Source organism: Staurois parvus, unplaced genomic scaffold (assembly GCF_062004578.1).
Source record: "Staurois parvus isolate SC_StPar_1 unplaced genomic scaffold, SC_StPar_1.0 ptg001670l, whole genome shotgun sequence".
Lineage (NCBI taxonomy): Eukaryota > Metazoa > Chordata > Amphibia > Anura > Ranidae > Staurois > Staurois parvus.
This window is the reverse complement of record NW_028319466.1, coordinates 376,566-403,720: the sequence shown is the minus strand read 5'-3', so window position 1 is coordinate 403,720 and position 27,155 is coordinate 376,566. Positions and strand designations below refer to the sequence as shown.

The 27,155-nt window shown below is 47.0% G+C and overlaps 2 protein-coding genes across 3 annotated transcripts in view; one reads left to right on the top strand and one right to left on the bottom strand.

Moving 5' to 3' along the window:
* The window catches only part of IFT122 (intraflagellar transport 122), a 135,756-nt gene extending 116,461 nt beyond the window's left edge, over nt 1-19,295 (bottom strand). The window contains exons 1-7 of the mRNA XM_089663342.1: nt 19,124-19,295; nt 16,714-16,780; nt 12,919-13,003; nt 10,392-10,470; nt 7,995-8,071; nt 7,831-7,897; nt 3,957-4,103 (exon numbers count right to left, since the gene is read on the bottom strand). Of these exons, the coding sequence (XP_089519468.1) occupies nt 3,957-4,103; nt 7,831-7,897; nt 7,995-8,071; nt 10,392-10,470; nt 12,919-13,003; nt 16,714-16,780; nt 19,124-19,182 (581 nt within the window). The 5' untranslated portion in view covers nt 19,183-19,295. The remainder of the gene's footprint in view (nt 1-3,956; nt 4,104-7,830; nt 7,898-7,994; nt 8,072-10,391; nt 10,471-12,918; nt 13,004-16,713; nt 16,781-19,123) is intronic.
* Nucleotides 19,295-27,155, top strand: part of LOC149434811 (methyl-CpG-binding domain protein 4-like) — a 34,153-nt gene continuing 26,292 nt past the window's right edge. The window contains exons 1-3 of one of the 2 annotated variants that reach the window (XM_089663345.1): nt 19,295-19,397; nt 20,809-20,991; nt 23,976-24,898. In XM_089663345.1, the coding sequence (XP_089519471.1) occupies nt 19,303-19,397; nt 20,809-20,991; nt 23,976-24,898 (1,201 nt within the window). In that variant the 5' untranslated portion in view covers nt 19,295-19,302. The remainder of the gene's footprint in view (nt 19,398-20,808; nt 20,992-23,975; nt 24,899-27,155) is intronic. The other variant, XM_089663344.1, reaches the window with a different exon arrangement.

Here is a 27,155-nt window from a genome sequence, read left to right as displayed (position 1 = left end):
TTCATTTTCCCATCAATGACAACAATCCGTCCAGGCCCTGAGGCAGCAAAGCAGCCCCAAACCATGATGCTCCCTCCGCCATGTTTCACAGTGGGGATGAGGTTTTGATGTTGGTGTGCTGTGCCTTTTTTTCTCCACACATAGTGTTGTGTGTTCTTCCCAAACAACTCAATCTTGGTTTCATCTGTCCACAGTATATTTTGCCAGTAGTGCTGTGGAACATCCAGGTGCTCTTTTGCAAACTTCAAACGTGCTGCAATCTTCTTTTTGGACAGCAATGGCTTCCTCCGTGGTGTCCTCCCATGTACTCCATTCTTGTTTAATGTTTTCCTTATTGTAGATGTGTCAACAAAAATGTTAGCATGTGCCAGAGATTTCTGTAGGTCTTTAGCTGACACTCTGGGATTCTTCTTTACCTCATGCAGCTTTCTGCGCTGTGCTCTTGCAGTCATTTTTACAGGACGACCACGCCTAGGGAGAGTAGCAACAGTGCTAAACTTTCTCCATTTGTAGACAGTCTATCTTACCGTGGACACAGGAACATCAAGGCTTTTGGAGATACTTTTGTAACCCTTTCCAGCTTCATGCAACTCAACAATTCTTGATCGTAGGTCTTCTGAGAGCTCTTTTCTGCAAGGCATGGTTCACATCAGACAGTGCTTCTTGAAACCAGTAAACCCAAAACAGGTGTGTGTTTTTTAAGGGCAGGACAGCTGTCAGCAACACATCCAATATCATCACACTGATTGGAGTCAAGGTTGGCTCCCTCCTGGCTCCAATTAGCTCTGGGAGAAGTCATTAAGCTAGGGCCTCACATACGTTTTTCCTCCCTGCACTGTGAATGTTTCCATGTTATGTGCAATTAAACCATGGCAACATCAAATGTTTGTGTAGTATTATGTTCAGCAGACTGTGTTCTTCTATTGTTGTGACTTAGATGACGTTCAGAGCAAATTTTATGCCCAATTCATGCAAAACTCCACGTAATCCCAAGGGGATCACATACTTTTTCTTGCAACTGTATGCAGTAGGTGTACGCGAGCGCACATAAGAGAAGGTCAGCCTCTATGCACCAAGGTTACCAAATAAAAACCTCAAAAAAGCAATATAATCAAAAAAGTGCAGCGCTAAAAATATTAAAATACAGTAAAAAGGTACAAGTGAATAAATATCATAAATCATATGGAAATAAGATCATATAAAAGTTCATGAAGTGACTTTAAGTGCTCATAAGTATCCTGCGTTCTCCTAAACTCGGTGCTTGTGCAATCAGGTATGGAAGAAATGCGCACTCACCGGAACGCATAATAAAATGAGCGTTTGAATAATAAATCCTGATGTCATCAAAAGGTCATCTAAAATAAGTCAGGAATAGGGTTGAATCCCTCTCAAGGTAGATGGGTCCTGGGACTTTAAGTGATGGTCAGGACATGATGAAAATGTTTTGTTAAGAAGTGCAACAAAACGGAAGGCCATCATCTCCTGGTGCTTTACAATTTGGGAACAGACTGGTCACTGCTTAGACTTCCTCAAAAGAAATTGACATCCAGTATCCAGTCTCCAGAGAGGGAGCCTCCTGTACACCCTGTGAGCTGCACCCATCCATCCATTAAGGGGAACTCTGGTATTTCCTGACCATCACTTTAAGTCCCAGGACCCATCTACCTTGAGAGGGATTCAACCCTATTATTGACTTATTTTCAGGGTGGATTTGATTTAAATCACTAGTCAGTAAGGCTGGATGTAAATCCTCGTTTTCTACATAAAGACTAATTCTTGCTGGTATAACTGATATACAAGTAGATGAAAATTTGTAGAATAACAACTTCTCATATTAGTTTTTTTATCCCCAGTTTAATAGGTTAATCCTTCATATTTGGACAACTTTTCTGTTGTACTTAGGAAGGAGAAGAATAATCATTACCTTAATAATAACAATTTAAATAGATTTATTCAACTGAAACAATAACATTCCAGCATATGGTATTTGCTTAAACATCCATGTTTGGTAACTAAATTTGGCTAAACAAAATATATATATTTTAAGAAACTTAGACTGTTGGCCCCTCCCTCCTCACACTGTCGGCCCCTCCCTCCTCGCACACTGTCGGCCCCTCCCTCCTCGTACACTGTCGGCCCCTCCCTCCTCGCACACTGTCGGCCCCTTCCCCCTCGCACTGTCGGCCCCTCCTTCCTCACACTGTCGGCCCCTCCCTCCTCGCACACTGTCGGCCCCTCCCTCCTCGCACACGGTCGGCCCCTTCCCCCTCGCACTGTCGGCCCCTTCCCCCTCGCACTGTCGGCCCCTTCCCCCTCGCACTGTCGGCCCCTTCCTCCTCGCACTGTCGGCCCCTCCCTCCTCGCACTGTCGGCCCCTCCTTCCTCGCACTGTCGGCCCCTCCCTCCTCGCACTGTCGGCCCCTTCCTCCTCGCACTGTCGGCCCCTCCCTCCTCGCACTGTCGGCCCCTCCCTCCTCGCACTGTCGGCCCCTCCCTCCTCGCACTGTCGGCCCCTCCCTCCTCGCACTGTCGGCCCCTTCCTCCTCGCACTGTCGGCCCCTCCCTCCTCACACTGTCGGCCCCTCCCTCCTCACACTGTCGGCCCCTCCCTCCTCACAGTTAGTTTCACTTTCTTCTTGTGCAGATCTATTCCACTCCAAACAATCAGAAAAATATTGTTTCTATTCTATTCACTGAACTTCTTGCACCTTGGCAGTGAAGGGGTTGATTCTGTATTCATAGGTTTGTAGAAGTTAGGATGAAGGTCTTTTTCTTAGCTCTGTTCATGTTATAACATTTTTGCTGTGAAGAAGAGGCCTGTGATCTCCGCTGAGTCAAATTCAGTTTTGAGAACTGCAAAAGTAAACCGATCATCTGTGATAATATCTTGTAGGCAGAGAAACTGCCCAATAATCTTACAGACACCTCTGGAGAGCGACATTGTGAATGGAGTCATGGAATTTATTTACCAAAAAAATTAAACATATACAGCCTTATTCTACATAATTAAAAAAACAAATCGTTATTTCATGATGGAATAACCTTTGGATGGTAATAGATTTTCCTCAAAAAGCATTTTATTTAAAAAAATCCGATTTAAATAAAAAAAATCAGATTTTTTTGATTTTTTTAAAACAATCATTGATTTTTATCCACCCTGCTTATTTTAGATGACCTTTTGATGACATCAGCATTTATTATTCAAACGCTCATTTTATTATGCGTTCCGGTGAGTGTGCATTTCTTCCATACCTGATTGCACAAGCACCGAGTTAAGGAGAACGCAGGATACTTATGAGCACTTAAAGTCACTTCATGAACTTTTATATGATCTTATTTCCATGTGATTTATGATATTTACTCACTTGTACCTTTTTACTGTATTTTAATATTTTTAGCGCTGCACTTTTTTTATTATATTGCTTTTTTGAGGTTTTTATTTGGTAACCTTGGTGCATAGAGGCTGACCTTCTCTTATGTGCGCTCGCGTACACCTACTGCATACAGTTGCAAGAAAAGGTATGTGAACCCCTTGGGATTACGTGGAGTTTTGCATGAATTGGGCATAAAATGTGCTCTGAACGTCATCTAAGTCACAACAATAGAAGAACACAGTCTGCTTCATGAACTTTTATTTCAGTTATACAGTGGGGAAAAATCATTTAAAAATATATATTTACTGTACATTATATTATGGTTTGTTGCAGCCTTGATGAAGGGGGAGTTTCTTTGACTCCTGAAGGTTTTTTTTCCGGGAACTTCCTGGATGCCTTTTTCTTTTCATATCGGGAATATCACTACTAAGCACATAGACAATGCAAAGAGCCCCAACCAGGACTTGGGCAGAGCCGACAGCCAAATGCAGGAAGTCATGTTGGCTCTTGCAGTTTTCTAGCAGTGGAAGGCCTGAGTCAGACAGTCATAGTGTACAGATTATTTGGATTAGGAAGACTTACTTGGATGGGTTCCAGCATATGGACCAGACAGGGGACAGAGCTCCTCCAGGACGTTCAATCTTCACCTTCTCCTCTCCATTCTTGTTCCTGATACTCACTACACCATTAAACATCCCCAGTGCAAGATACTGGCCGTCATTTGTCCAGCTAGTAACAAAACAAGTTATGTAGAATTACACCAAGCGATGTTCTGTGACAACTTAAAGTGACATAACAGATAAAAGTTTGACATAGAAAGTGCACCCAAACTATATCAGGCCTTCACACATGAGCACTGCCTTTCTATATGGCATCTTAGCACTAAAGTTGGCCATAGACGGTTCGAATCTCAGACAGTTCAGAAGACACTGGCCGAGATTCTAACCATTCATGGGTAGGCCGATTGGATCGACTTGAGTAAAACCAGCCTGCTGCATTTTTGCATGCGATTATTGCCAGCGACTATAGCTGCAAACGATCGCTGTGCTCTCCTGGCCAGAACAGCTCCCTGCGCCCCCTGCTGGGAGAACATAATAGCTCTGTAGGGGGGATTCCCCCATCAACACTGACTACATTGATGGGGGAATCAGGTGATTTTCTTTCCTGCAATCTGTGGTTGCATCATCTATGGTCTGCTTAAAGCTCATCTCCAAGATGCTCCGATTCTTCTTTTTTCTCAATCACAAGACAAACGAGTATAAAAATCTTACTTGTTTTGCCTGAAATCACCTTAATAAGATGCTGTGATGTCAAAAATGTTCACTCTTGTTGTAGCTAGTTCCAGCCGCTGAGAGGAAGATAACTGATGTGCCTTAACCACTTGCCTACCGGGCACTTATACCCCCTTCTTTACCAGGCCAATTTTCAGCTTTCAGTGCTGTTGCACTTTGAATGACAATTGCGCGGTCATGCAACATTGTACCCATATGAAATTTTTATCAGTTTTTTCTCACAAATAGAGCTTTCTTATGGTTGTATTTAATTGCCTCTGGGCGCTTTACTCTTTGCACTATAAACAAAAAAATGCAAAAAATTTGAAAAAAAAAGTTTCTTTGTTTCTATTATAAAATTTTTCAAACAGGTAATTTTTCTCCTTCACTGATGTGCGTTGATGAGGCAGCACTGATGGGCACTAATAGGCGGCACCGATGGGCACTGATAGGCAGCACTGATGGGAACTGATAGGCAGCACTAATGAGGTGTCACGGATAGGCGGCACTAATGAGGTGTCACCGATAGGCGGCACTGATAGGCAGCACTAATGAGGTGTCACGGATAGGCAGCACCAATAGGTGGCACTGATAGACAGCACTGATAGGTGGCACTGACTGGCATCACTGCTGGGCACTGACTGGCGGCACTGCTAGGCATTGACTGGCACAACTGCTAGGCACTGACTGGCACAACCACTGGGCTGCACTGATGGGCACAGGTGGGTGGCATTGGTGGGCACAGGTGGGTGGGCACAGGTGGGTGGCACTGCTGGGCACAGGTGGGTGGCACTTCTGAGCACAGGTGTGTGTGGCACTGCTGGGTGGCATAGGTGGGTGCACTGCTGGGTGGCACAGGTGGGCGGAACTGGTGGGTGGCACTGCTGGGCACCGATCATCAGGGCACTGATCATCCTAGGGTTCCTCTAGAGCAGCGGTTCTCAACCTGGGGGTCGCGACCCCTTTGGGGGTCAAACGACGCTTCCACAGGGGTCGCCTAAGACCATCGGAAAACACATATTTCCGATGGTCTTAGGAACCGAGACACCGCTCCTCGCCGCCGCCGCCTCCAGGTGTGGGCGGGATGACATGCCGCCCCTGTCATCTGGACACACCTTGAGATCAATCCTCGCCTGTGATTGGCCGCCGGCACTGTAGCTCAGGAGAGGCACACAGGCGGCCAATCACTGGCAAGGAGGTGGAGCTTGGAGAGGAGGAGCCGAGCGGCACCGCGAAGATTGAGCGAGTGAAGAGGAGGAGAGCGGCCGGAGAAGGAAGACAGCTGACAGGTAAGTGTCGGTACCATGGGAGAGGGAGGGAGCGAGCGAGCCCAGGCTGGAGCAGGGGTCTGCAAGGTAAGTATCATTGGTGTCAGTGGGAATAGTGCCCCATCATTGGTGTCACTAATACCAATAATGGGGCACTATTCCTCCCACTGACACCAATGATGGGGCACTATTCCTCCCACTGACACCAACGATGGGGCACTATTCCTCCCACTGACACCAACGATGGGGCACTATTCCTCCCACTGACACCAACGATGGGGCACTATTCCTCCCCCACTGACACCAAGGATGGGGCACGATTCCTCCCCCCACTGACACCAACGATGGGGCACAATTCCTCCCCCCACTGACACCAAGGATGGGGCACAATTCCTCCCCCCACTGACACCAAGGATGGGGCACAATTCCTCCCCCCACTGACACCAAGGATGGGGCACAATTCCTCCCCCCACTGACACCAAGGATGGGGCACTATTCCTCCCCCCACTGACACCAAGGATGGGGCACTATTCCTCCCCCCACTGACACCAAGGATGGGGCACTATTCCTCCCCCCACTGACACCAAGGATGGGGCACTATTCCTCCCCCACTGACACCTATGATGGGGCACTATTCCTCCCCCCACTGATACCAATGATGGGGCACTATTCCCCCCACTGACACCTATGATGGGGCACTATTCCTCCCACTGACACCAATGATGGGGCACTATTCCTCCCACTGATACCAATGATGGGGCACTATTCCTTCCACTGACACCAATGATGAGGCACTATTCCTCCTACTGACACCAATGATGAGGCACTATTCCTCCCATTGATACCAATGATGGGGCACTATTCCTTCCACTGACACCAATGATGAGGCACTATTCCTCCTACTGACACCAATGATGAGGCACTATTCCTCCCACTGATACCAATGATGGGGCACTATTCCTCCCACTGATACCAATGATGGGGCACTATTCCTCTCACTGACACCAATGATGGGGCACTATTCCTCCCACTGATACCAATGATGGGACACTATTCCTCCCACTGATACCAATGATGGGGCACTATTCCTCCCACTGATACCAATGATGGGGCACTATTCCTCCCACTGACACCAATGATGGGGCACTATTCCTCCCACTGACACCAATGATGGGGCACTATTCCTCCCACTGATACCAATGATGGGGCACTATTCCTACCACTGACACCAATGATGGGGCACTATTCCTCCCACTGACACCGATGATGGGGCACTATTCCTCCCACTGACACCAATGACGGGGCACTATTCCTCCCACTGACACCAATGACGGGGCACTATTCCTCCCACTGATACCAATGACGAGGCACTATTCCTCCCACTGACACCAATGACGGGGCACTATTCCTCCCACTGACACCAATGATGGGGCACTATTCCTCCCACTGATACCAATGATGGGGCACTATTCCTCCCACTGACACCAATGACGTGGCACTATTCCTCCTACTGCAAAATTACAGTTATGAAGTAGCAACGAAAATAATTTTATGGTTGGGGGTCACCACAACATGAGGAACTGTATTAAGGGGTCGCGGCGTTAGAAAGGTTGAGAACCACTGCTCTAGAGGTTGCTGGGGGTTCACGGAGACCTGAAAAAATTATATTAGGGGCTCCTCTATTTTCTATGGTTTTTAAAATGTTTTCATTTTTGCTTTTTTTTTTTCGGCGGAGGGGGGTTGGGGATTGCAAGTAGCTGGTCGTGCCTAGGGCGCAAAATAGTCTAGCACCAGCCCTGCCTGCAACCAGTGGTTGCAAGCAACAAAATGGCATAGTCTATGGCTTGCCCTAATCTACAACACCAATGAAAAGGCATTCAAGCTGATCTTATGAACATAAATGCAAATCTGATTTACCTGCAGCAGGTGATTTTACTGCTCACTTTGTGTTTAGACACAGATTTCTGTTCAGGAGACCACAGACCTAAAAGGCAGAAGACAATACGAGAGATCACTCCTTTCAGAGAACCACAATGTTTAAGAGGCAAAAAAAAAAAAAAAAGAAAAGATAAAAAGCTCACCAAAGTCACTAGAGGAGCAGGAGGCCAGTTGGTGGGTAACAGGATTGTAGGAGACACACTGGATGGAATCATTGTGTCTAACAAAAGACAGTTACATGTTTACTACGGTTGACTAAAAGGCCTAAACAGCATCACAACACCTTCTTCAGAAGCCTCAGGTGGAAGCTGCCAACTGCATACTGTTAGACAGGTCAATTTGGCTGTTGGCAAGCTTGCTGGCAAGTTGATTTTTGACCCCTTTTTTTTTTTTTATTGACATGCGTTGCCAGGTTCACGTAGTCCTTGCTTCATAAGCCAGTTATAGACTGGGGCGGGTGCCATTTTTTGTATTGTTGATTTGTAGGCGAGTGGGTGCACTGGGCACCCTGGCTGCCATTGTGCTACATGCTGGGTGTCCTTTGCACTCCTGTACCTTTAAGAGGGGTGGGCTCCCTGATGTGCACCTGCCCTTGGTCTATCCTTTAACCACTTCCCGACCGGCTGTTGCATATAAACGGCCGGGCGGTGGCAGTGCAGGGTCGGGTGGACGTTTATAAAAGGCCTCCCTGCACCCTGCTCGTGCGCGCTCCCTGGAAGCGCGCAGCACCGCGATCCAGTGCCCGCTGTGTCCTCCGGACACAGTGAAACACCGATCGTCCGACAGGACCTCTGTACGAGGTCCCGATCATATGATCACTGATTGGCCAATCAGTGATCACATGCAAAGTAGTAAGCAAGATGTCACTTGTGACATCATTGCTTACTACGTGCGAAATCTGTGAATGATCACAGAGGTCACATGGTACAAGGCTATTCACAACAGCCTTGTACCATGTGACAAGCTGTGACCAATCACAGCTCACTCAGTACTTCTCAATGAGTGCAAGAATGCAGACAGAGAGAAAGAGCAATGATTGCTTTTACATCCTATATGGGTGTAAAAAAAAAAAAAAATCTTCATCACCCCCCACAAGTAGTACAGTGTCACCATGGTGACCCTGTACTGCTAGGGTGACCGTATGTAAAAAAATAAAAATAAAAATAATATAAAAAAAAAATAAAAATGTAAAAAAAAAAATGTTTACAAATTATAATTTTTGGTTATAAACTAATTTGGATTTTTTTTTTTTTACTAAAAAGATAACGGAATGAATTTTGGCCAAGATTTATAATGAAATATTATTTATTTGCAAAATTTTAATAAAAAAACACTTTTTTTCAAAATTTTTGGACTTTTTCATTTACATAGCGGAAAAAAAAAAAAATCCCAGCGGTGAATAAATACCACCAAAATAAAGCTTTATCTGTCTCAAAAAAATGGTGAACAATTCATTTGGGTACAGTGTTGCATGACCGCGCAATTGTCATTCAAAGTGCGATAGCGCTGAAAGCTGACAATTGCCCTGGTCAGGAAGGGGGTGAAAGTGTCCAGACTGGAAGGGGGGGAAAGTGTCCGGACTGGAAGGGGGGGAAAGTGTCCGGACTGGAAGGGGGGGAAAGTGTCCGGACTGGAAGGGGGGTGAAAGTGTCCGGACTGGAAGTGGTTAAATGCATGTGCCTCTACTATGGGGGGGCTCTCAAATTTGTAGAGTTAGGACCACAGAATACCAGGGTGCCGTGATGTGGCTCTGTGACTTACGTATGTATTTGCAAATGTGTGCTAACTAAACCCGTTTTTAACGCCTACTGTTAGACAGGTCAGTTTGGTTGTTGGCAAGCTGGCTGGCAAGTTGATTTTTGAACCCTTTTTTTTTTATTTCATTTTTTAGTGACATGCGTTGCCCGGTTCACGTAATCCTTGCTTCATAAGACCCGTACCCTTCGCTCCTCACAGGACCTCCTTCTATCCTGCTCCCTGGTCTCCTCCTCCCATGCACGACTGCAAGACTTCTCCAGGTCCTCCCCCATCCTCTGGAACTCACTGCCCTAATCCATCAGACTGTCGCCTTCCCTCCTCACATTCAGGCGCTCCCTCAAAACCCATCTCTTCAGGGAAGCCTACCCCACCCTCACCTTACGGCCATTCTCCCTCTTTCCTCCCACCACTTCATTCCCCTCAGCCCCTTCCTACTGTACCACTACCCCCTCCCTCCTAGATTGTAAGCTCGAAAGAGTAGGGCCCTCTAACCCCTCGTGTGCTGTTTGTTATTGTTGTACTGTGCCATGTATTGTCCCCCCCTCTATTGTACAGAGCTGAGCAAACCCTTTGGCGCTATATAAACTCCATGTAGTAATAATAATAATAATGACTAGGGAGGGTGCCATTTTTTGTTGTATTTTTTGTTGTTTTTTTGTTGGAAGCTGCCAACCTCTGCCTCCTAGGCTGTGTACTAGTTCCATTTGTGTTAAAAAGAAAGAGAATATCAATCCAGATATCAATATGCATATCATAAATAGCTGCCAGTTAAACCCACTCACGTGTATTTCAAAATGCCTTCCAGTTTGGAGGTCCATATGATGACACTTTTATCAGCAGACCCCGAGGCAAACCTCTTACCTATAATCACAAGAAGAAAATTCACAAAAAAAGAAAAAAAAAAATTTTCTCTATTCTCTGATATTAAAGCTCATCTGTCGACTAATATTTCAAATTACACACAATTCAAAAGCCACGTTTTGGCTTTTGCCATCCTACGTCTTACGCCACTTCCGGTGAGTGGAACGCACGCCGAAGCGCTGCGTTCCAAGCGGCCATCTTGTGGTTTTGTGAACAGACACTCTGTCATCTACTGCCAAGCTGTGGGATTTCTGATGCTGTCCTGGATATATTGAGAGTTTCGAAAGCCTTTTGGAGGCAATAAAAACATGCTGATTTTTATTCTATACAATGTGAGTGGCCCGGTGTTTTGATATTATTGCATGCCGGGTGTTGCAGTATTACACTATATGTGTTTTTTTTCTCCTACAATATTTGGAGCCTGTCTGGGAGGAGGAGTTTGGAGGTGTTAGAAGGTGGATTAAAGGTCTCATGTGGTGGAGTTCTGGAGGCTGATCAGCAGGGTCTAGGATCCCTAAAATACCTAAAAGGCGTATATTTCACCAGAATCTGGTGAGTGCGGTATATGTTGGTTGAAGCACTGGTTTATGGTGGCAGTACACTTCTTTTCAACAAGGACTTTTTTTGTTTGTTTTTTAAAATATTTTTTTTAATATATTTTTTTATTTTTATTTTTTGCCACTTTATATATTTTATAAATTTTACACGATTTTTGGAGTGGGACCATTTGTTTGTTCTATTTAATTTTGATATGTTTTTATATGATTTAATTATTTGCGCTGTTTATGATGTTTTTATATTTTTTGGTGTTTATTGCACTTCCGTACAGCAGCATTTCATTTTATTAATTGGGTATACACATTTCTTTGGCGCTGGGGATTTATGATCAAAAGCCAAGTTTACCTTTTGTAAAAAAAATAAAAAAAAAAAAAAAAAAAAAGGCGGTCTGCCTGTACCTCCCATACAGGCAGACAGTTTCTGAAGTCTAGGAAGAATCAATGAACTAGGAGAGCACTCACCAGGGATCTTGTAGTTCATGGAGGACTACAAGCCGTCTGCCACAATGACAGACGGTAGTTTAAGCTCACTAACTGCTAGGAAATTGCGAATGAATGACGTGGTCGCGTCAGCACAGCCCCCGCAGGGCCGTGCTGTTTTTGAATTGTGACAGCGGGTGCGGGGAGAGGGTCACCCATCCAGTGTCACAGGGAGGACTTGGAGGGGTTGCAGGCAAGTGATCTTTGGTAACATGTTACACCCTAAATACTGGTGTATGTAACATGCTACCAAAGGTGAAATTATCCTTTGATGTGAACTTATCCCCAGTCTTAGCTGCCAATCTAACAGTTGATGTAAAATCCCCTTCTATTTTTATTTAGTGGACTGGATCGGAGGTAGGCGGTTGTAAATGAACAGAAGTCCGTTTACACTTGCCGGTCCATAGGAATGTGAAAGGGGCGTAGTAGTCCTGGATTGCATGTGATGATGCTGAAGGCATGCCTACAGCCTGGAGCGAAGAGAGCGTCAGAGCCTAGAACAGCAATGGGCAAACTACGGCCCGCGGGCCGTATACGGCCCGGCGGACCTTTTAATCCGGCCCGCGGAGCTAGGCTCCCGCTAGGCTCCTCTCACAGTCCGCCCTGAAGACCGGTGTAGCATGAAAATCTGTCTCCTATGAGGATCTGTCCCCCTCGACGTATCTGCGCATGTGCCGGAGATCGCCGATCGGCTGCTAATGCCTGAAACTGGCACATGCGCAGATACGTCGAGGGGGACAGATCCTCATAGGAGACAGATTTTCATGCTACACCGGAACGGCGCGGTAACACGGCGAAAGGAACGCGCGGAGCAAAGGTAAGTGAATTGACACAATATGGGGAATGAATTACTATAGGGGGGATGAATTACTATATGGGGGATGAATTACTATATCGGGGATGAATTACTATATCGGGGATGAATTACTATAGGGGGGATGAATTACTATATCGGGGATGAATTACTATAGGGGGGATGAATTACTATAGGGGGGATGAATTACTAAAGGGGGGATGAATTACTAAAGGGGGGATGAATTACTATATGGGGGATGAATTACTATATGGGGGATGAATTACTATATGGGGGATGAATTACTATGGGGGATGAATTACTATATGGGGGATGAATTACTATATGGGGGATGAATTACTATGGGGGATGAATTACTATATGGGGGATGAATTACTATGCTTACTATGGGGGAATATTACTATACTTACTATGGATGACACATACACATCATTCATCTACTCTTGGTCCGGCCCCCGGGTCCAATATATGAACCCATTGCGGCCCTCAAGTCAAAAAGTTTGCCCACCCCTGGCCTAGAATATGGTGAGTGACTTACACTTTCATTCTGGAGTTGGTCTTTGAATAATCATAATTTTTAATCATCTGGGTACTTACCATCTTTGGCATATGCCACACAATATACCATATCCTTATGGCCCTTCAATGGCTGAAGTAAGGTTCCATCTGATGTGTCATAGACCTGCAAATACACCAAGAAAATATCTCAATATACCTGAAGATTTACCCAAATGTCAGCATTATATAAATTAACTATTGGTGGTGGGGAATAACCAAATTATAAAGACTTGTAAACCCTCTCAGACTACTTGAGAGACCCCATCCCCCACAGCGGCCCCCAGCTCCCTCCAGAAACCTGTCAGTGGCGGCTTCTGCACAGAGCAGAGGCAGCCAACAAGGGAAGCCCCATACTAAGTCTATGGGTGACGTCATCGCCTCTTCATTTCCCAGCCGTTGTCGGCTTTCTTTCTCTACATAGAAGCCACTGGAGACCAGACCGGAGCGGTTTCAGAATAGGTAAATATAGGGATCCTTTCTTCTCAGGGTTAGATAGATTATATTTACTAAAATAATTGCACTTCCATGTTTTGTGTACTGTGGAAGAGCGGATATAGTGAATGCAGGGTCCGGGGAGACCAGATATAGTGAATGCAGGGTCCCCCGAGACCAGATATAGTGAATGAAGGGTCCTGGGAGACCAGACATGTTGAATGCAGGGTCCGGGGAGAGCGGATATAGTGAATGCATGCAAGGTCTAGGGAGAGCGGATATAGTGAATGCGGGGTCCGGGGAGAGCAGATATAGTGAATGCGGGGTCCGGGGAGACCAGCTATAGTGAATGTAATGTCTGGGGAGACAAGCTATAGTGAATGCAGGGTCCGGGGAGACCAGATATTGTGAATGAAGGGTTCTGGGGAGAGCGGATATAGTGAATGCATGCAAGGTCCGGGGAGACCAGATATAGTGAATGCAGGGTCTGGGGAGAGCGGATATAGTGAATGCGGGGTCCGGGGAGAGCGGATATAGTGAATGCAGGGTCTGGGGAGAGCGGATATAGTGAATGCGGGGTCCGGGGAGAGCGGATATAGTGAATGCGGGGTCCGGGGAGAGCGGATATAGTGAATGCGGGGTCCGGGGAGAGCAGATATAGTGAATGCGGGGTCCGGGGAGACCGGATATAGTGAATGCAGGGTCCGGGGAGACCGGATATATGAATGCAGGGTCCGGGGAGACCGGATATAATGAATGCGGGTCCGGGGAGACCAGATATAGTGAATGTGGGGTCCGGGGAGACCAGATATAGTGAATGCAGGGTCCAGGGAGACCAGATATAGTGAATGCAGGGTCCTGGGTTTAGTAACACTTTAAGTTCAAACTCTCACTGTTCTCAGTACTGCTGGAAGATGCCAGTCTATCTATCGTTTCCATAGGTCCTCTAGTGCATTCCGTTGGAATTCTAATAAGATAGACTGCTCAAGCCCTGAAGAAGGGGGAGGCTCTGCCCTCGAAATGGGTTGGTTGTATTAAAAGCAAGTGAGATGAACTTTTCCACTAGGTGCTCCTCAGTTCTCATCAAAGAATTTACCATAGGCGAGGGATAAGAGAGTGGGAGTACCTGCTGAGAAAAGGTTCTTGCTACCCAGAAAAAAAAAAACAAAAAAACTTGCAAATGTGTAATTGGGGTTGGAAAGGAAGGGGCTAGAGTGAAGATATTTCATTGTATTTGTGAGCCCCATGAGATGCCCCTGGTACCTTTCATATGCTTTTTTGGGTGTGGTTTGAGTGTGGGCAAAGACACAGGGGCCCATGATCCCCTATTTCCCGGGGGCCCCATGAGTTGCCAGTCCGCCCCTGGTAGAACCCAACCACTGTCAGGGTAATACGATGCATGGACCTGGCAGCAAAAGGGTTAAAAGCCCCTACAGGGCATCAGTTTAGAGTTACCTGTGAATAATGGGCCTAAAAGTATTGATCTCTGTACCACAGTCAATATTTTCATGCATAGGTGCCCCTGATGCATACTTTTTTTTTTGGGGGGGGGGGGGGGGAGGGAGGGTTAGAAGGGCTTGAGTGTAACTAGAATTTTTTCACCTAGGCCCCATGTACACAGGACACTTCTGAATGATGGAAACTGACTGCTGGAAAACGTTGGTTAAAAATCGTCTGTTTAGCCGCGTTTGCATACCACGTTAATGTGCGTTTGCGTTTAGAAGCACTTTTCAAAGATAAGCACAGGAGAACCTCCCAAATGCCCAGAATGCACTGAAAAGTGGTAAATTATTAACTATTTCAGACTGTTTCAGAGAAATACAGAGAGTAGAAGCAGAGACAGCAGTAAGTGTTGAGATTAGCTGAGGTGTGAGTTGCTCATTAACATTTCTTTTGTTTCCAAGGATGGGAAAGGTGTCTGGTGGAGGGAGTCATTAAGGCCACCTGGCAGGGGGTCTTCATGAGGAATTTGAGGTGTGAATGGTCATTAACATTTCTTTTGTTTCCAAGGGGGGAGAGGTCTGAGGTGTGAATGGTCATTAACATATCTTTTGTTTCCAAGGGTGGGAGAGGTCTGAGGTGTGAATGGTCATTAACATATCTTTTGTTTCCAAGGGTGGGAGAGGTCTGAGGTGTGAATTGGTCATTAACATATCTTTTGTTTCCAAGGGTGGGAGAGGTCTGAGGTGTGAATGGTCATTAACATATCTTTTGTTTCCAAGGGTGGGAGAGGTCTGAGGTGTGAATGGTCATTAACATATCTTTTGTTTCCAAGGGTGGGAGAGGTCTGTGGTGTGAATGGTCATTAACATATCTTTTGTTTCCGAGGATGGGAGAGGTCTGAGGTGTGAATTGGTCATTACAATGTGTGACAAGCTTGGCAGGAACATCCTGTGTTCAGTGTTTTGTCCATCTGAGTACCTTGAAAACGCTTTGCATGCATTTTTCATGATGAAAAAAGGTTCTGGACAGCGTCGGGAACTGGAAGAGTTAAAAAAAAAATTTCAACCGCAAATGCTTATAAACGCGATTTGCCGCGTTTACAAGCGTTTAGCATTTGAAACGCTGATATAATCGACTGCTGAATGCAAGTTTGGTGCATTCAAAAAAACGACTGTAAACTAAAATGCCTGTAAACGAAGATGTGCACATGGACACATAGGAAAACATTAGGGAGAGTTCAGGGGCTGCTGAAAAGAAAACGCTGAACAGCGCCTAAACGTGCGTTTATCAGCTGCAGTGTACATGGAGCCCTTATTTTCTACTAAACTGTTTTTTTCAGCACACAGGGGACTAAAAATTCTCTATGTGATGCATTTATTTATTTATTTTTACAAAGCTTCCTTTGATTGGCTGAAGCGGCCAGATGAAGTCACGATCTCCACCTCAGCCAAAGGAAGCTTTACATTCATTCATAAAATACTAAGCTCCCTGTGAATGGCTGAACAGCGTTTGGTCCGCCCCTATTTAGTTCCAAGGGTGGGATGGGAAGCCCCCCTCTCACTGCCGGAACACACCGCTGTATGCTGTAGGTAGTGGAGGCTCCACACAGATTATACAGCGCACAGCGGGCACATGGAGCAGTGAAGGTAATAATTCGTCTGGACCAGCTTGGTCCAAATGAACCATTTAAACTTCACTAGAAGCTGGAGGTCAGCTGTCACCTATTGCACATGGCAGAGAACATCGAGATTTTATTATTACTGTCAGAACGGTATCCGTGACATCGCCTAGGGTATTTGTGACATCATCACCTAGGGTATCCGTGACATCATCACCTACGGTATCCGTGACATCATCACCTACGGTATCCGTGACATCATCACCTACGGTATCCGTGACATCATCACCTATGGTATCCGTGACATCATCACCTACGGTATCTGTGACATCATCACCTACCAGAACTTTATTTCCTGCAGCCACGATCAGCTGGGTCCCGTCAGGTTTGAATGCCAGATCATAGATACTGGAGGAGGAAGAGAACCAGAGGGATGCATTAATGAAGAGCTAACAGGGAGAAGCAAATCTATTACAAGGTAGAATCTGAGATATTGAAGACAATGAAGGAAATGAAAACATTGAAGACATTTGTATCAAATAAAAAAGACAACTGATCCCATCACGGGACGCAGAACGATTTTATTAAGAAACTGTTCTTTCTGGGTATCTAAATACCACTGACCCCCAGCTCCATGCTGTGACCCCCTCACTTACTATGTATGCTGCACCGCCTCCCCCGGCTCATATGCACACTGTGCCCCCCCAGCTCCTATGCATGCTGTGACCCCCAGCTCCTATGTACCCTGTGCCCCCCCCCAGCTCTGATGCACCCTGTGCCCCCCCCAGCTCTGATGCACCCTGTGCCCCCCCCCAGCTGATTCACCCTGTGCCCCCCCCAGCTCTGATGCACCCTGTGCCCACCCCCCCAGCTCTGATGCACCCTGTGCCCCCCCCCCCAGCTCTGATGCTCCCTGTGCCCCCCCCCCCCAGCTCTGATGCTCCCTGCACCCACCCCCCAGCTCCCATGAATGCTTTGACCCACCAACCTCCCATGTACACTGTGGCCCCCAGAACTTATGCACAGATCCTACCTGCTTTGAACACTGAGGCCACCAATATCTGGTCACTACGTAGACTGGGGCCCCCCCATCTCCTACCAGTAGTTGCTATGTACACTGAGGCCCCTAAATCCTGGTTGCTACACACACTGGGGCCCCCCAGATCTTTGTTGCTATGCACACTGCCCCCCCCCAGCTCCTAGTTGCTGCGCACACTGGGGCCCCCCAGCTTCTAGTTGCTACGCACACTGGGGCCCCCCAGCTCCCGGTTGCTACGCAAACTGGGGCCCCCTCAGCTCCCGGTTGCTACGCAAACTGGGGCCCCCTCAGCTCCCGGTTGCTACGCACACTGGGGGCCCCCCCAGCTCCCGGTTGCTACGCACACTGGGGGCCCCCCCAGCTCCCGGTTGCTACGCACACTGGGGGCCCCCAGCTCCCGGTTGCTACGCACACTGGGGGCCCCCCCAGCTCCCGGTTGCTACGCACACTGGGGGCCCCCCAGCTCCCGGTTGCTACGCACACTGGGCCCCCCCAGCTCCCGGTTGCTACGCACACTGGGGGCCCCCCCAGCTCCCGGTTGCTACGCACACTGGGGGCCCCCCCAGCTCCCGGTTGCTACGCACACTGGGGGCCCCCCCAGCTCCCGGTTGCTACGCACACTGGGGGCCCCCCCAGCTCCCGGTTGCTACGCACACTGGGGGCCCCCCCAGCTCCCGGTTGCTACGCACACTGGGGGCCCCCCCAGCTCCCGGTTGCTACGCACACTGGGGGCCCCCCCAGCTCCCGGTTGCTACGCACACTGGGGGCCCCCCCAGCTCCCGGTTGCTACGCACACTGGGGGCCCCCCCAGCTCCCGGTTGCTACGCACACTGGGGCCCCCAGCTCCCGGTTGCTACGCACACTGGGCCCCCCAGCTCCCGGTTGCTACGCACACTGGGCCCCCCAGCTCCCGGTTGCTACGCACACTGGGCCCCCCAGCTCCCGGTTGCTACGCACACTGGGGGCCCCCCCAGCTCCCGGTTGCTACGCACACTGGGCCCCTCAGCTCCCGGTTGCTACGCACACTGGGCCCCCCAGCTCCCGGTTGCTACGCACACTGGGGGCCCCCCAGCTCCCGGTTGCTACGCACACTGGGGGCCCCCCAGCTCCCGGTTGCTACGCACACTGGGGGCCCCCCAGCTCCCGGTTGCTACGCACACTGGGGGCCCCCCAGCTCCCGGTTGCTACGCACACTGGGGGCCCCCCAGCTCCCGGTTGCTACGCACACTGGGGGCCCCCCAGCTCCCGGTTGCTACGCACACTGGGGGCCCCCCAGCTCCCGGTTGCTACGCACACTGGGGGCCCCCCAGCTCCCGGTTGCTACGCACACTGGGGGCCCCCCAGCTCCCGGTTGCTACGCACACTGGGGGCCCCCCAGCTCCCGGCTGCTACGCACACGGGGGGCCCCCCAGCTCCCGGTTGCTACGCACACTGGGGGCCCCCCAGCTCCCGGCTGCTACGCACACTGGGGGCCCCCCAGCTCCCGGTTGCTACGCACACTGGGGGCCCCCCAGCTCCCGGTTGCTACGCACACTGGGGGCCCCCCAGCTCCTGGCTGCTATGCACACTGGGCCCCTAAATCCTGGTTGCTATGTACACTGGGGGCCTCAGCTCCTGGTTGCTATGTACACTGGGGGCCTCAGCTCCTGGTTGCTATGCACTCTGGGGCCTGCAGTTCCTGGTTGCTATGCACAGCCCTCAGGCCTCCTTACCATTGCTCCACCTTGTCCCTGTCATGGACTTTATCCACCCAGGTGGGGACGGCCCTCATGTCTCCGGTATCACCGAGTCCTCACCCGCCGCTTGCCCGTCTCCTCCGGTCACCACAACAAGTCGGAGCTCATTTCCATTCCGAACCCCTCCTCCTGCCGCTGACAGCATGGATTAACACATGCGCAGAGAACACCTGTACACTGAGCATGCGCCATTCGGGACTTTCCTATCACCTGTGTCACGTGACAGCATGGCGGGCTTCAGACTGGACAGGTAAGCACATGGAGTGACCGGCAGAGGGGGGAGGGGATCAGCCTGGAGCAGAGCCGGTGTCACCGGGCTGGATTTCCTGTCCATGGTATTAGAAATTATGACAAAGTGTTACCCCCCCCCCATATGGTCAGTATATATAATAACAGACTACAGAGTCTGGGGGGAGGGGCAGCTGTGTGTTCAGTTTGTTTACATTCTATTTTTATCTGTTTAAAAAAAAAAAAGAAACTTCCGGTTTTGTGTCTATAAATAAATCATTGCTGAAGTTTGTGATTGCATGACTCCGCACGCCTCGCCATGTAACTGTCACTGAGCGTGTGCACAACTGACCGTTATCACAACCCCGGGGGAGGGGCGGTGTCCCCAAGCAGGGACCCCCTCCACAGGTGAATCCATGTGCCAGTTTGCCAAAATTATAAAGCCGGTGAAAATTGCTCTCATAAATTTGGCACAACATGGCGTGGCCGGAGCATCTACAGAAAGGAGCAACGCGGCGTCACGATAACTGTTCACAAAAGAGCGCAGAGAAGCGAAGACATGGCCAGACTGCCGATTAAAAGTCACATGTGATGGGATTGTTTAAAGATTTCATTTTTTTAAAATTTATTTTTATTTTTGCATGTTTGTATTACGTTTGTTAAAGATTTTATTAATTTTTAAACTTTTTATTTTCATTTATTTTTATATTCTTTTTAAAGATTTTATTAATTTTTAAACTTTTATTTTCATTTATTTTTATATTATCCATTTTTTAAAGATTCATTTTTAAACTTTTATTTTCATTTATTTTTATATTCATTTTTTTAAAGATTATATAAATTTTTAAACTTTTTTTATTTTCATTTATTTTTATATTTGATATTAATTTTTTTAAAGACTATATACATTTTTTAACTTTTTTATTTTCATTTATGTTTATATTAATTTTTTTAAAGATTATATTCATTTTTAAACTTTTTTTTTTTATTTTCATTTATTTTTATATTTTATATTCATTTTTTTTAAAGACTATATTCATTTTTAAACTTTTATTTTCATTTATATTCTTTTTTTAAAGATTATATTCATTTTTAAACTTTTTTTTTCATTTTTATTTTTATATTCATTTTTTAAAGATTTTATTCATTTTTAAACTTTTATTTTCATTTATTTTTATATTTTATATTCATTTTTTAAAAGATTTTATTCATTTTTAAACTTTTTTTCCGGTCGTTAATAACATTCAGGTGTATGCACTATATTTTGTTTTTCATTTGCTAATTTTTTTTCCTACGAAAGTGGAGTTACCCTTTAATTTATTTGGAAACTTGCGGTGAAATTTAGTTTGCACAAATCTTTATGCCATTTATTTAGTGAATGTTTTATGAATAGACCCCCAAAATGTATCCATGTTTTTTTTTTTCCCTTGTAGTATAAAGACAGAACCCCTGGACGTCTCACAACGATTGTGCGAGGATAAAGGATCCCAGAAAGTTGAACCCTCTGAAGATGGAACTTCCAGTGTCCCCGGAACTCTTCCCCTTGGCTGGAGAAAGATCGTTACACAGAGAAAGACGGGGAGGACGGCCGGGAGACATGATGTGTATTTTATAAGGTGGGTGGTGACCTGTAACCCCTTCAGTACCGGACACTTCCCCCCCCCTTCCTGCCCAGGCCAATTTTAAGCTTTCAGCAATGTCGCAATTTGACTGACAATTGTGCGGTCATGCAACACTGTACCCATATGGATTTTTTATAATTTTTTTTTTTGAGACCAGAGCTTTTTTTGGTGGTATTTAATTGCCACGGGGGGGGGTTATTTTTTGCTAAACAAAATTAAAAAAAAAAGACAAAACATTTTGAGAAAAAAAAGGTTTTCTTAGTTTCTGTTATAAATGTTTACAAATAAGTAATTTTCTTCTTCACTGATGGGCGCTGATGAGGCTGCACTGATGGGCACTAATAGGCGGCATTGATAGGCACTGATGGGCACTAATAGGCGGCATTGATAGGCACTGATGGGCACTAATAGGCGGCATTGATAGGCACTGATGGATATTTATAGGCACTGATGGGCACTAATAGGCGGCATTCATAGGCACTGATGGATATTTATAGGCATTGATGGGCACTGATGGATCATTATAGGCACTGATAGGTGGCACTGATGGGCATTTATAGGCACTGATAGGGAGCACTGATAGGTGGCATTGATAGGCACTGATAGGCAGCACTGATGAGGCATTGATAGGCACTGATGGGTATTTATAGACACTGATAGGCAGCACTGAGGAGGCACTGATGGGCATTTATAGGCACTGATAGGCAGCACGGGTATGCGGCAATGATGGGCTTTTATAAGCACTGATGAGGAGGCGCTGATGAGGCATTGATAGGCACTGATGGGTATTTATAGACACTGATAGGCGGCACTGAGGAGGCACTGATGGGCATTTATAGGCACTGATAGGCAGCACGCGTATGCGGCACTGATGGGCATTTATAAGCACTGATGAGGAGGCGCTGATAGGTGGCATTGATAGGCACTGATGAGCATTTATAGGCACTGATAGGCAGCACTGATGGGCATTGATAGGCAGCATTGATGAGGCTCCACTGATATGCGGCACTGATGGGCATTTATAGGCACTGATTGCACTGATGAGGAGGCACTGATGGGCATTTATAGGCACTGATAGGCAGCACTGATGAGGCTCCACTGATGGGCATTTATAGGCACTGATAGGCAGCACTGATGGGCACTAATAGGAAGCACTTATGGGGCTGCACTGATATCAGGGCTCTAATCATCAGTGCCCTGATTATCAGTGTAAATATCCCATGTCAGAATTGTCGGCTACCGGCTCTTCTCTCCTCTGCTTCCTACTGCGCACGCACGAGTCACGCTGTGTTTGATTAATAATCCTGCAGGCTTCTGGGACCTTTGATGTTTCCCAGAAGGCTGCGGGGGAAGAAGTGGCTGCCGAACTTTCGTCTCAGATCGCTGAAGCGCATCTGACCGGAAGTGGGAGCAGGTATCTGTCAAAACCAGTGAGCCAATGAGGAGAGAGAGGGGGCAGGCTTGAGGCGTGGCTCTCTGTCTGGGAATGAGTCTGCTTGGGTGCCCTCATAGCAAGCTGCTTGCTTTGGGGGCAATCGGCAGGAGGGAGGGGCAAGGAGCATCGGCAGGGGACCTGAGAGGAGGATCATCAGGGCAGCTCTGTACAAAACCATTACAAAGAGCAGGTAAGTATGATATGGTGTGACGGGAGTCACTTTGGGTGGGGGGCCCATGGAACCCAGCTCACTTTGGAGAAGTGGGGAGACCCCTGTCTCACCTCCCCATATCCCTCTTATGTGTAAGTCACCCTGTGCCTGTTAGGGATACAGGGTGATCTGTCCTAATATTGGGGTGGGGGGTTGTGAATTGTTTAATTCCATGTGGTTGCATCCCATTGTTCTATTGTGTGTCTTGCTTGGGAGCAAACTATTATGGGATGTATGTGTTTCTGTGTATTGGCTTGGTGGGGGGTGTCTCCAGCAGCCCTCCCTCCTGATGGGACTGTCTGCTGGTGAGTCTCTTGTTACTAAAGGTAGATTGCCCCACCCTGTGTCATTACACAGGGAGGGGGGATTGTTCCCTTGAATGTATATATCTTGTATCTGTGTTAAAATAAAGTAGTCTATTTCCTGGTTTACTTCAAGATTGGTGTCGTCTAGTCTTGTACGGTCGGCTGTGTTGTCTGTGGTCGGTGTTCGGATGGGGAAGCGGTAGTCTAACGGAAGTACCCAAGTGCAGTTGGGGTCCAGTTCCGTTACACGTTTTTTTTTGTTTTTTTTAAACTTGCCTTTTTATATCATTTTAAAGGCTTTAGAACCACTTTATTGAGAGGAAACTCAGCCTGTCCCCACTTTGTCCCTCCACTTTTACTTTCAATCTGTTCAGAGTACCTGCAGGCTGCTCCAAAGAAACAACTATAAAAGTAAGAAGCTATTTTTTTTTTTTTAAGGTATGCTTAGTAAATGGGAACACATTACAAATGTATAGTGGAGGTTTCGCAAAGAAATTGCAAATAAAAGCTTCCCACAAAGAAGAAAGTAATTACTCCCTTCTGCTGCTGCCCACATTGCTAATGAAGAGAAATATCTGGCTGAGGTCTCTGGTGTAAACCTCCTGGTCTGCTCCGTGGTTCCTCTTGCAAACCCCTACTGTTTTCTGTACTGACATAGGATTTGGTGGAAGGAAACCAGTGAGCATAGCGAAGGGGAGGAGGAGGGGAACCAGAAGTTCTGGAGAAAACTTCAGAAGACCATTTCTCCTAATTAGAATGGGGTTCAGTGGTGAGGGCAAGGTACCTTCTTCTTTGCAGGTCTGGCTTTTATCTGGATGGTCCACCGTTGTCACTATCTGTAAGCCAGTCCAGAGCAATGATGTGCAGCCAGCCTTGGAGACAGTTGAAAGAGGCTGGTAGAGATTGGCAGCGATGGAATGGGAAAGAGGTGAAAGAAGCAAAACCATAGTAATAGTTTGTGATGCACAATGCTTTAGCCTTCATTTGGGGTTTAAAGTATAAATCCTCCCCTTTTCTCTTTTCATAGCCCTGAAGGAACCAAGTTTCGATCGAAAATTGCTCTCGAAAAATATCTTAACACCAATTATGCTGAGATTAAACTAGAAGATTTTGACTTCTCAGTTCCTTCTCAACAGAGGCACGGAACAAGTATAATCGCAGAGTTCATTAAAATGGATAATGGAGAGAGATCAGCCACCCATTGTAGTGTGCCAGAGGAACACAAAGGCCCTACTAAAGACCATCCCGAAGACCCTGGTGGTGACCATCCCGAAGACCCTGGTGGTGACCATCCCGAAGACCCTGGTGGTGACCATCCCGAAGACCCTGGTGGTGACCATCCCGAAGACCCTGGTGGTGACCATCTTGAAGACCATGTGGATGATACACAAAATGTAGAAGATCCATTTATTGAGGATGAGTATAACAGAACGATGACAATGAAATATGTTGGCCGGAAGAGAGTCAGAAGTCACAGAAAAGGATCAGAAAGAGCCTTGAAGACTGTCACCAGAATAAAGCGTCCAAGAAAATATTCTTCCCTTAAAACAGAGATGCTGATAAAAACAAGGAAATGCAAGAGAAGGAACATTTTGAAAGAGCCCAGAAAAGAAGCATCAAGTGAAACAGACTCATTAAGCGAATATCGACTACAAAACCCACATAGGGAGGTTGACTGTAAGGTCGAAGATCCCACAGACCTCTGTGTCCCAGTGGCGGTCAAAGAGGAAGCAGAAGATTGGACATCCACACCGCCACTGGAGCAGCAGCCTGAAGCTGAGAGTGATCAGAAGAGCAGTAATTCGAGCGATGTCCCAGTGGCGGTCAAAGAGGAAGCAGAAGATTGGACATCCACACCGCCACTGGAGCAGCAGCCTGAAGCTGAGAATGATCAGAAGAGCAGTAATTCGAGCGATGAAAACTTACTGACGTCTTCTGGAAAGACAAAGGGTAATTATATCCTCTCCTCTCTAGAAATGTGGGATCTGCAAAGATCTGAAAGTAGAACAGTGGATTCTTTCTGCAGTGTAGAGATCGATCTATACATTCAAAAAATTATCAACAACTTCATACACCTAATGTTTCTTGAACAAAATAAATTATGTTGTATGGAAGTTGTTCCAAACTGACCAGGGGGCTCTAAACTCTCTAAACAAAGGGTCAGTATACTGCTCTTCAGACTTCAGAGGGACCAGACTGTTAGCAGTGGAAGTACAAAATGTCCCAGCATTAATGGGAGTCAACATTACTTAGTGGTCAGCTGGAAAAAGACATAGCACCTGTGGTGTGTAGGAAGAGAAATAGTGCTCCTTAATTGGTGTCTGCAGGAGAAATGGTGCCCCATGATTGGTGTTAGTGGAAGGTATGGTGTCTCATCATTGGTATCAGTGGAAGGAATAGTGCCCCATCATTGGTATCAGTGGCAGGAATAGTGCTCCATCATTGGTGTCAGTGGGAGGAATAGTGCCCCATCATTGGTGTCAGTGGGAGGAATAGTGCCCCATCATTGGTGTCAGTGGGAGGAATAGTGCCCCATCATTGGTATCAGTGGGAGGAAAAGTGGCCCATCATTTATATCAGTGGGAGGAAAAGTGGCCCATCATTTGTATCGGTGGGAGGAATAGTGCCCCATCATTTGTATCAGTGGGAGGAATAGTGCCCCATCATTGGTGTCAGTGGGAGGAATAGTGCCCCATCATTGGTATCAGTGGGAGGAATAGTGCCCCATTATTGGTGTCAGTGGGAGGAATAGTGCCCCATCATTGGTGTCAGTGGGAGGAATAGTGTCCCATCATTGGTGTCAGTGGGAGGAATAGTGTCCCATCATTGGTGTCAGTGGGAGGAATAGTGCCCCATCATTGGTATCAGTGGGAGGAATAGTGCCCCATCATTGGTGTCAGTGGGAGGAATAGTGCCCCATCAGTGGTATCAGTGGGAGGAATAGTGCCCCATCATTGGTATCAGTGGGAGGAATAGTGCCCCATCATTGGTGTCAGTGGGAGGAATAGTGCCCCATCATTGGTGTCAGTGGGAGGAATAGTGCCCCATCATTGGTATCAGTGGGAGGAATAGTGCCCCATCATTGGTGTCAGTGGGAGGAATAGTGCCCCATCATTGGTGTCAGTGGGAGGAATAGTGCCCCATCATTGGTGTCAGTGGGAGGAATAGTGCCCCATCGTTGGTGTCAGTGGGAGGAATAGTGCCCCATCGTTGGTGTCAGTGGGAGGAATAGTGCCCCATCGTTGGTGTCAGTGGGAATAATAGTGCCCCATCATTGTTGTCAGTGGGAGGAATAGTGCCCCATCATTGGAATCAGTGTAAGGTATGGTGCCCCATCATTAGTGTCAGTGGGAATAATAGTGCCCCATCATTGGTGTGAATGTGAGGACTTATACCACATTGTTGGTGTCCGTGGGAGGAATAGTTCCCCAAGGTCCAGATAAAGCAAACCCCGAGCTACACTCGGGAATACCCTGCAGCGCTTCTCCAGCGATCCCTGTTTAACTTACCTTGTCCTGGGCTCCCGCGATGTCCCTCCTGCAGTGTCCCCAGCCATCTCCTCCAGCCGATGCCGACATCTGTCTTCTGGGTTTTGTTCCCTGCGTCATCGGGACGTACGGGGGACGGAGCTGGCGGGAAATTCAAAAATGTCAAAAAATGACATTCACTAAATCCACTAAAATCACATAGTATAACATTCCTGTATCAAACCATTTCACATACATTGTGTCCCGAGTGCTTTGTCCGGCGCCCTGCCTGCATTATTACTGTTCTTTCTGCCTGGAAGCTGAGAAACGTCCATGGCGTCCAAAAAGCATCCCTTTAGGTCAGACGCGGTTTTAGACCGGCTAGAGAACAGCGATAGTAAATCAGAACCACTTGCAGAATTGAGTGATAATGATTGGTGGGGGAAATTCATCATCAGACACTGAAAACGATTCTGCGACTGAGCTCAGCGATGTGCGAACTTGACACTGTTTTTCAAATTTCAGTGTTTTTGGCTTGATTATATTATTGAATTAAAATTATTATTATAATATTTTCTATGACTATTATATTAAAATTTCTGATTTCGTGTTTCAAATTTTTTTCATACCCGGGATGTTTACTAGACTCTTGTTCGGACTGATTACGTGAGTTATTCCTAAGAATTACAGGCCTACAATAAAAAAAACCAACATATTTCCCTTGAAAATAATGTACCACA